Source organism: Myotis davidii, unplaced genomic scaffold (genome assembly GCF_000327345.1).
Source record: "Myotis davidii unplaced genomic scaffold, ASM32734v1 scaffold370, whole genome shotgun sequence".
NCBI lineage: Eukaryota > Metazoa > Chordata > Mammalia > Chiroptera > Vespertilionidae > Myotis > Myotis davidii.
The window spans coordinates 5,575,493-5,585,184 of NW_006288615.1; the positions used below are offsets into that span (position 1 = coordinate 5,575,493).

The 9,692-nt window shown below is 50.8% G+C and overlaps 1 protein-coding gene across 1 annotated transcript in view; it reads right to left on the reverse strand.

Moving 5' to 3' along the window:
- Positions 1-9,692, reverse strand: part of ASB18 (ankyrin repeat and SOCS box containing 18) — a 43,841-nt gene that overhangs the window by 11,203 nt on the left and 22,946 nt on the right. Inside the window, exon 3 of the mRNA XM_006760666.2 lies at positions 1,262-1,279. Coding sequence (XP_006760729.1) covers positions 1,262-1,279 — 18 coding nt within the window. The remainder of the gene's footprint in view (positions 1-1,261; positions 1,280-9,692) is intronic.

Below are 9,692 nucleotides of genomic sequence, written 5' to 3' on the forward strand. Positions count from 1 at the left end.
AGTGGGCAGGGCCGGACGCCCGACCCCCACACCCTGCCACGGGACCCGCCACACCCTGGCTGCTGTTTTGGGGACTTCGGACACCGCAGGGGTCAGAGGGCTCCCTGAAGAGGAAGGATAGCCGCAGAGAAAGGACGTAAGTTCAGATCTGTGCGCAGGCTGCGGGAGTATAAACTGAGCTAGGAAAACTAAAACTAAAAATAAAAAAAAGCCAGTCTCACGTGGCTCAGCGGTTGAGCCTGGACTTAGGAACCAGGAGATCACAGTTCCATTCCAGGTCAGGGCACATGCCCGGATTGTGGGCTCATTCCCAATGTGCAAGAGGCAGCCAATCAATGATTCTCTCTCATCATTGATGTTTGTATCTCTTTCTCTCTGAAATCAAATAAATATATATAACAAGAGATATGGCAAAACACGGAGAACACCAGGCCCACCGCTTACTGAATGGTGGGCATGGCTAGGAGACTTCCTGAGTCTATAGCAGAGTGTAAGACTTAGGAGTAACTCATAACTGCCTGGTGCTACCGTGGGAGGTGATGTGGTTCAGATGACAGTGCTGAGGTACTATTTACCTGGGCTCTTTGTCACACGTGACAATTGAGGGCCTGACAGTCACGGTTCTAAGGAGCGTCCCTTAGACTGTCAGGTTCTTTCTCAGCCACCATGTACCTCTTCTGAAACCTGCTCAGCTTCGGTGACAAGCGGACAGGGTGAGGCAGGGCTTGCCTTGCTCCCATTGGAGGACTCCTTCCAGCCCTCCAGCACTGACAAAGACTGGCATTGGGGTGTCCCCAGGGCTGGACGCATAGTGAACACACCGCCATGCCTGACTGTGGGATGGCCTTTGTTTCAACCAGGCTCTGCTGAACAGAATGGATTTTAGCTGTTCCTGGATTTCCCACTGGCCTCCTGGGCCTATAGCTCCCTTGGGAGACAGGGGTCTCCCCCAGAGGTGGGCACCTTCTGCTGCCTCTAGGTTCACCAACTGGAACCCAAGACTGCCCCCTCCTCCAGGCACTAAGGCCTCTCCCAGGATGGCAGCTTCCTCGGGGCCATCCACACCTGGGAGAACTAAACCCCTCAACCTTAGCTCAGACGCAGGCTGCTGACCAGGCTGCTGGGCCTCAGGGCCCCAGACACTGGTGGGAAACAGCCCTCCCCAGCCGGAATGTGGGAGGACAGTCACACAGCCCCTCCTCCATCCTGCTGGCCCTTGTCCTTTGTGGGCACTGCCAAAACACCAGCCCACTGCAGTGACCTGCCTCCGGGTCAGCTCCTGGCATGGCCATCTCTGTGTTTGCTTCCCCTCTGGAGGCTGACGCCTCAGCATGCCACCTGCAGACCACAGCCTCTGGTCCCTGTTGTCACCCACGCCTGTTGGTGCCCTTCTCATCTCTGCTCTATTGAGATTTGAGTCCTTGACCCCTCGCTCTCAGCTCTTCCTGCCTTCGTTCCTTCTCTGGGCAGCACTCCAGACACTGTCTTCTTGCCATCCTAGGTTCCCTTGAACAGGGGACATGGCTGTCCCCATGCCAGACAGCCAAATCCAACCTGGAACCCATGTGTCATCCACCCTCTCCTCCCCTTTGGCCGCTGAGTGCTGCTGGGAAAACACCACTTGTGGACTGGCCTCCGGTCTCAGGTGGGCCTCGGGGGGCCTTCGGTTCACAACGTCCAGTGCTGAAGGCCAGCTCCTCATCCCGCCCACAGCAGCACCGCAGCCGTCACCGCCATCCTCCAGCGGTGCTGCGGCTCCTTTCCCGTCTCCGCGACCTCCCGCAGCGACTGTTCCCACCTTCTCCACCCTTCAGGGAGGGGAGGCCCTCTCGGTCACCTTGCCCCAGGTGCCGTCCTCTTCTGCTTCCTGGGGGTCTTTTCCTTTGCCTTTTCTCTGTCCTACCTCCCCCCACCCTTCAGTTGGCCACCGGCCCTGTTGACCGCATCACCTATAATCACGGCTTCTTCCTTCCTTTCCATGGTCACTGTGCTTTGTGGACACCCACGTCATTTCTTGCCTGAATGGTAATGACAGTCTCCTAATTTGTCCTCTGCTCCAATCTCACAAGCTCCATACCAGCTGGAAAGAGCCTTTCCTGTGGGAATCAGATGACATGTGCCTGCTGGAGAGAGCCTGGTCCCTGTCCCCAGGACGCGGGACGCCGAGAGCCCAGCTCCTGCGGGCCTCACCGGTCTCATTTCCTCAGGCTCCATCCTTTGCTTCACCTCTGTCTGATCAGGTGCTCAGATGCATCCTGGCAGCTCATGCCCCCGTGCCTGTGTGTCCCAGGAAGGCGGACACAGTTCTGTCTCTACGCCCTCTGCCTCTTGGGCTCCTGCCACCCTAGTGCCACCAGCAGAGGGTCACGACGCTGTGTTGTCATATGCCCTGTACATGAGTGCCTGGGCGCAGCGCCGGTGGTACCGTGTTTCAAATGTTCTTAGACCGTTAGCTCCCCGAGTGTGTCAGTGGGGGGCTATTTACCTCTGCTTCGTGGTGCCCAGCGCAGGGCAGCCCGCTCTCGGTCCTCCCGAAAAGCTCGAACAAATGCATTTCCTTAATGAGTACCAGTTACTGCTGGCTTTCCTGTTACTTGCCTCCCTGAGCTCTGAACACGACCGTCCATGGAGGGTTTCCAGCTGCCAGCGGCTGCCGTTAAATCTGCTTATATTTCTACCCAGGGACGCGCAGTGGCTTTCATTCTCTCTTTGCATATCTTTAACTTGCATATCAGCAGTGTCTTGAGAAGTGGTCTGTGTTGGGTGGAAGATCTTTATAAACAAGTACAATTTGATGTGAAATGTCCTTTGGGACAATAACCAGCTAAGAGAGGATGCAGATTTCAGCACCGGAGTACTTCAGACTGGCTTCCTCCTTGCCTCTCGGGGAGGCATTTCAAACAGTGCAGCAGGCGGTTACAAATCAAGGCTTCCGTCTCATTCTTGCCACTGAGCCCGCGCGCGCTCGAAAACAATTACAAAACATTTGCTTCTGCCTTTTTTTTTTTTTAAAGCAGCCCCGCCTTCTCCAGAGACAGCCATAGGGAAATACAAGTGGTCCTCTATTCCACACCCACCGCCTGTCTGGCTGATGGACCAGGTTGCAGTTTACAACGGGGATACCTTTCAGAAGAGCAAGGACAGTGGCCCACCCCCTGGAGGGCTTCGGATGCCTGTTCCATTTTTAATGAAGAGCCTCTAATTGGCGAAACCTTGGCACTTTCTTCCAGCAGTTAATGATGTGAGTTGCAGACCACAGGCACGAGAAAAAACAACACAACCAATTGACTGGGGCACACCTCTGCTGGCACACACTGGGCAGTCATTAAAGGCGAAGGTGTGGGAGCCTGTTTAATGACACGGAAAGCTATTTGCAATAGTTATGTGAAAAGATCAGGCTACCAAGCAGCACTGAACAGTCCTATTAAAAACCACACCAGATATGTATACGCATAGACAGCAAGCCTAGAAATATACGGGCCAGCGTGTGTTTACCTCTGGCTGATGGGTGCTTTTATTGCCTGTTTGCCTGCCTGTATTTTCACATTTTCCAAAAGGAATCAGAGTTATAGTTTGAAAGAGGCACGACAGAGGTTACGAATAACAAAACCATCCCCCACCAGCCACAGCCACAGCACATGGATTCTGAGGATGTTAGCTTAGCTTTCCAGGGGCCCGGAATGCTCTCAAATGTTCCATTGATCTGCCCAGGCGTAAGCAGCGGTTTCAGAAAGGCTGTACAGCAGTGCCCATGAGAAGGCGAGCCTAGAGGAGAGGGCAGGGGTGGGTGGCAGGTACTCAGTGATAAACAGGGAGGCAGTAGCCGTCTCGAGACTCCTGGACCTGACCTTGTATGTGTCCGTGTCCGCAGTGGGAGAAGTGGCCCAGCGGGGAAACACCACCCAGGCCCATGCAGGACTGCGGGTGCCCCAGCTGCGCCCGAGCCCTGTCCTCCTAGGGGAGATTTTGTTAGATTTCCTGCTACCCTGATGGACAGGCAAGCCAGGGTGGCCTGGAGCCACTGTAGGACAGTCACGGTCAGAAGCCAAGGGTAGGTTCCCATCTGAGGACGTCAGAACAATTCCTCCTCCTCATCTTTGATAATGACCGAGATGACAGGCTGTTTCAGGGGCACGAGGTTGACAGTACACATAAGTAGTAGCTTGGGCCAAAGGCAGGAGTTAATAGGGATGAGCCCATCAAGGGCTGTTGAATTTAATGCCATTTTAACTTATTTCTGAAGGGTGAGGTGGACTCTAGCTCACATCCCACACACTGCTCCCATCCACCGTCCAGCATCTTCCCGAAGCACCGGCTTCCCTGCCACCTACTAGTGCAGAAGGCCCATGTGAATGCCCTGACCTGGGCTTTCCTACTGTCCCCCTCTTCCCTGTCCCTTCCCCACTGTCTGCCAGGCCTCCCTGCATCCCATGAGACAGCCTGCTGAGGGCGCTCCTTCATCTGTCTTCCCTTCGTCCCTCACTCTATTCACACAAAGCCCTCCAAAGTGGTATTCCTCAGCCGTGACTGGTTTGGCTCAGTGGATAGAGCGTCGGCCTGTGAAATGAAGGGTCCCAGGTTCGATTCCAGTGGTATTCCTCAGATGCTGGTCCTGAGCTGGGAGCTCACTGCTTCCCTACTACTTGATCTTGTTATTTATTTATTTTTAATGTTATCTTTAGTTCTTGCAACAAATCTGCATTGTAGGTAGAATCTACAGGTGGGGAAATTGAGAAAGACCAGAGACTTACATGAAGTCAAATAGCCAGGACATGGCATAGCAGAGGCCTCGATGGCTTTGTCTGCCACCCGCCGACACTTCCCACTGATATTATTGGTGAAGCATCTTCTATGAGCCAGTCACTGTGCTAGGCATTTTCCATGTCATGTCTAAACGTCCATTCATTCATTCGAGAACATCATCTGTGCTCCATTCAACAACAGCCTTTCAAGGCAGGGAGAAGTGTTTCTACTCTGAGTCCTCCACAAATTTCTGGACAGACTCGCTGACAGGACAGCAGAGACACTGGACCTGGTGCTGTGGGGCAGGGGCTCTGGGAAATCTCTTTTAGATTTACAGGAGAGTAAATAATTCAGTCACTTCTTGCCCAGTCCTGCTGGCAACCCTGCCCGACAGATTTCATTCTCCCCAGTTTTCAGGGAGGATTCAGTTTTTGCGGTTTGATCAGTGACCTCAAGGGTAGGGAGATGACGGTGACCCTCCAGCTAGCAATCTTCTTGGGGTGGAACCCAGCTACCACTGGACAACAACCTGGTCCAGCCACCACCAAGAGATCCACTGAGAGAGCAGTTTACAACAGTGACACAGAACTATTGAAAATAAGGCTAAATCCAAGATTCAAAGAAGTAGCTTCATCTGTGTGGGGGAAGTGGACAGCGTCCAAAGCGCTTTGTGAGGTCTCACAGGCATCTCTCCCGAGCAGCAGCTCCACCCAGTTGCTGGAGTCCATGGACCAGCGGGCTGCCCTGCTCTATCCTCATGTGATTGCTGCCCGAACCCCTCCCACTCATAGACCACGTGCCCAGGGAGAGTGACGGATGTTGGGAACCAGTCTTGTTCAATCATCACGGCTGCTACTCCCCCCCTCGGAGTTGACCTGAGGGCAGGCGGGCTGGAGACACTGTCCTGTGGCAGGGCCGCTGGAGCCCCAAGGCTGGGTCGTGGATGCGGGCAGAGCATCTGTCTGGATGCTGGGCAGGTGCCAGCCTGTGGGGGCAGGGGACACGGGGGGAGAGACTTGGGAGGAAGACACAGCCTGTTTTCTAATGGAGCCGTGGCAAGAAGGCTCCCTCCTGCGCAGTCACCAGCTGGCGCCTCATGAAGGATGGAAGCCACCACCCTGACTTTGATGGAGCAGCAGTTCTGCCTTATTTCCCTGGACCTTCTGCAGAGCCTCTCCTCTGGGGACCTGTCACCCACTCCTTTCTTTCTGTATCTTCTTCTCTCTCCCTTTAACCACTCCCCCCTCTACCAGAAGCTGAGCTCTGAGACGATCAAGCATTAATGTTTACAACTGAAATGGCTGCTGTGAGCGGACTAACCCTTACGTGAAGAGGGGAGGTTGTCCTGGGGCAGTGGCTGCCATTTAATTTTTTTTTTCCCCTGAAGTGTCAGATGGTTGTGGCTAGTGATATTTTGGGCAAATTCTCCCCAGATTGTAAATGGAACCCTGCATGTTGGTGAACTGAAAAATGATTTAGGGAATAAATGTTGAGAAGTCAGCTCCACCGTTTGCCCTACTTGCCCATGAAGTAGCACCTGACTTTCTGGAAGCTTCTAGAAGCAGAAATGGGCGACCTTTTCTTCCTCTGGTCCCAATACAGTGGATCAAGAGGAAAACTGGAAACATCAGGGCCAGAGGGGAGAAGAGCCAGGAAAAGTGATAGTGGTGGGGGTAGAGTGGGGGGAGGCTTTGACTTGGACCAGAGAAAAGTTTGATGTGTTTGTATTTATGTATTTTTAAGGGCGCTATAATTTGCATACAGATACATGCATAGGTCTTAAGAGTACACTGTGTGAATTTCTACAAAGCAATGCACCTCTGTAACCAACATCCCAATCAAGAGGTGCCATATTTCCATCTCTCCAGGAAGTTCCTCGTTTGGTACCAGTCAGTCATCCCCCCACAGGCTACCTGACAGTGGTTCTCAACATGTGGGTCGCGACCCCTTTGGCGGTCGAATGACCCTTTCACAAGGGCCGCCTAAGACCACCCTTCATATCAGATATTTACATTACAATTCATAACAGTAGCAACATTACAGTTATGAAGTAACAACGAAAATAATTTTATGGTTGGGTCACAACATGAGGGACTCTATTTAAAGGGCCGGAAGGTTGAGAACCACTGGGCTACCATGTTCTGATTTCTCTCACAGTAGTTTAGTTTAGTTTTGTCTTTTTTAGAACTTTCTACTCTTTTTACCTGGCCTCTTTCGTTTAACATAATGTCTGACATCCACCCATCCATATAGTTGCATACAAGAGTAACCCATTATTTTTTATTTCTGGGTATATTTAATTGTATGGATATACACAATTTTAACATTCACTCTCCTAATGATATTGGTGGACATTTGGGTATTTCCATTTTGGCTATAATGAATAAAGCTACTATGGGAAAACATTTTTGAATAAGTCTATGGACATATGTTTCTCTAGAAGTGAAATTGCTGGTAGGTGTATATTTAACTTTAAAAGAATCTGCCAAACAGGCTTCCAAAGTGATGGCATCATTGTATATTGCCGGCAACAAGGTGGGAGGGCTCCAGGCGCTCCACATCTGGGCCAGCGTTGGCCGTTGTCATCCTTTCTGACTTTGGTCATGCTAACAGGTGTGAAATAGTGAATATTTCTTTGTGGTTTTAATTTGCATTTCTCTCATGACTAATGATGTGGAGCACCTTCTCATTTGCTTATTGGCCATTTGTCTGTTTCCTGGCCTGTCTGAGGCTTTCGCCCGGAGGGTGAAGGTTGGATTTGGCCTGGAATACTTCTTTTAATTCCTGACCTGAGTGGTGGGAGTTCAAATGGGACTTGGCAAGTGAACAGAAAGCTGAGCAATCTGCCTGAGATGCTAAGAAGGGGCAGCGAAGGGGCAAAGCCAGTGATTGGCAGTGTTTGGGAGGCGGTGATTGGGGCCGAGCAGAGCTACTTCCTGACTATACACAGCTTTAGGAAAACGTTAGATTCACAAAGGAGAGGCCATCTTTCAGCACTCATCTCTCCAACGACACTGGGCTTTTGAGTCTGGCTCTGACTATTTTCATGGTGTACCGCCTTACTGAAAAAATAGGGGCCCTCCATGAACCTCAGTTTTCTAGTCTGTAAACTGGGCATAACCGCGCCTTGCTGGCCTGCTGGGAGGAGCGTAAGCAAGTAAGACCCTTGCAGGTGCTCAGGAATGTGAAGCACAAATATCAAAGCGTCTAATGGACAGCCCCTCTCTGCACCTCGTGCTTTAGTATTCCACACGATGCCTCAGGCTCCCACTGAACCAGGCCACGTTTTCTCCCCTCTACTCGAATAATAATTCAGTCACCCCCCTGGGACGAGGAAGAGTGAACTGCTTTTTCTTTCTGTTTCTATTTTTTTTATTTACTTATTTATCTCTGTGACCTGCTTTTTGGGTTATTTATCAATCCGGTGAGCCTGGCGCCTCAGGCAGGTAAACTTCCTGCTCTCAGGGAGATGCTGGGTTGCGGCTGTGGTGGGGACTCTGAGTAGCTCCTTCCCCTGGACCTATTCCTCCCTTGACTTTCTTGCGAAGGAAAAGCACTACTTCCTTCCTCTCTGCCCAGATCTCAGCCTGCCAGGTCAGAACTGGAAAAGAATTGCCCCATGACTTTCTTCAATGATCCCCCCCTTTCCTCTCAGGATAGCTGCTTTCACAGGCCCAACAGCGGCTCATGAATGGTTTTTCATTCAGTTGAATTGACACAGCTGGGGCAGAAAAAGTGTTCTTCATACTCGTCTGTTCGTGGGGGAAGCAAGCCCACCCCACTTCGGCTTAACTCAAGACAGCGTTAGGCGAGAAGAAGAATCGGCGCTCTGCTAATTCTTTCCTCATTTTAATCATCTCAGAATGTGAACTAGGGTCAAGGAGAGGAACCAGGTAATAAATAGGGCGAGGCCGGCATGCCGGCTACTAAGGTGAGCAGTAACTTTACTGGAACTTTTTTCTTTCTGGGGAAATCTCTTCAAAAGGCTCCTAGATTAAAGCTCCAATCTCCCTTTTTGTGTGTTGAATTCTGAATTCAGAAGCTTGCTGGTTGGAAGGAAGCACAGACAATTTTTTTTTAAGTCCCAGGAACTCAGAGACTCAAAGGTTTGAAAGTCCTGCACCCACGGTGAATTGCCGGCTGAAAGGGGCCGGAGCAGAGCCGGGCCCCGAGGTGTGGAGACCATTGTCATCAAGAGTAAGAGAATGAAATGGCTCTGTATGTAGGTCAATGACCCCCTCTCTACTGAAAGGTAAAAAAAAATTAAGGATGACCTACAATCTACCATGTAGAAAGTAGCTCTTTCTTGTCAAGGTGATAATGTTTATACCACGTGAAGCCAGGCCTCCCCGGACTCTGACTTTGGGGGACTCTCGAAGCTGAAAAGCGCTGGTCAAAACCTCAAGCCCTTTCTGACATCTATTAACTTTTTATTCTTCAAAGCAGTTGGCGGTATCGTTGGAGGCGTGGCCATGGAATCGGGCAGCATTTTCATTCTAATCAGTGAGATGGAAGGATTCTGCCTGAACTTCTGGTGTGTTCGTCACTTACCTTAATCTTTTCCCCAATAACCAGGATTTAAATGAGCCAAGGCTGTCAAAGTAAATGGATAGATTCACAGAGAGGGACCACAGACACAGAAGAGAAAATGAGAAGAAAAAGAAGAAAGAGGGGGAGGAGGAGGAAGACAAAAGAAAAGCCATTTCCCAGAGCCCCGTTTCAATACAAAGACACTTCAAAAGTCCTTATTAAACAGTGTCCCAGACCTGTGTGATTTTTGGAAATCCAACCGAAGCTAGGAAATTAGCCTCTTGCATAGTATATGAGCCCAGTAGCTGTCATGGTCTATGTAAACCTCAGCCCTTACGATGCCCAAATGTACTGACCTGCATTAGGGACATTGTCAGGATTCACGCTACGTATGCTTCGAATCTGTGTTGCATTTTAAT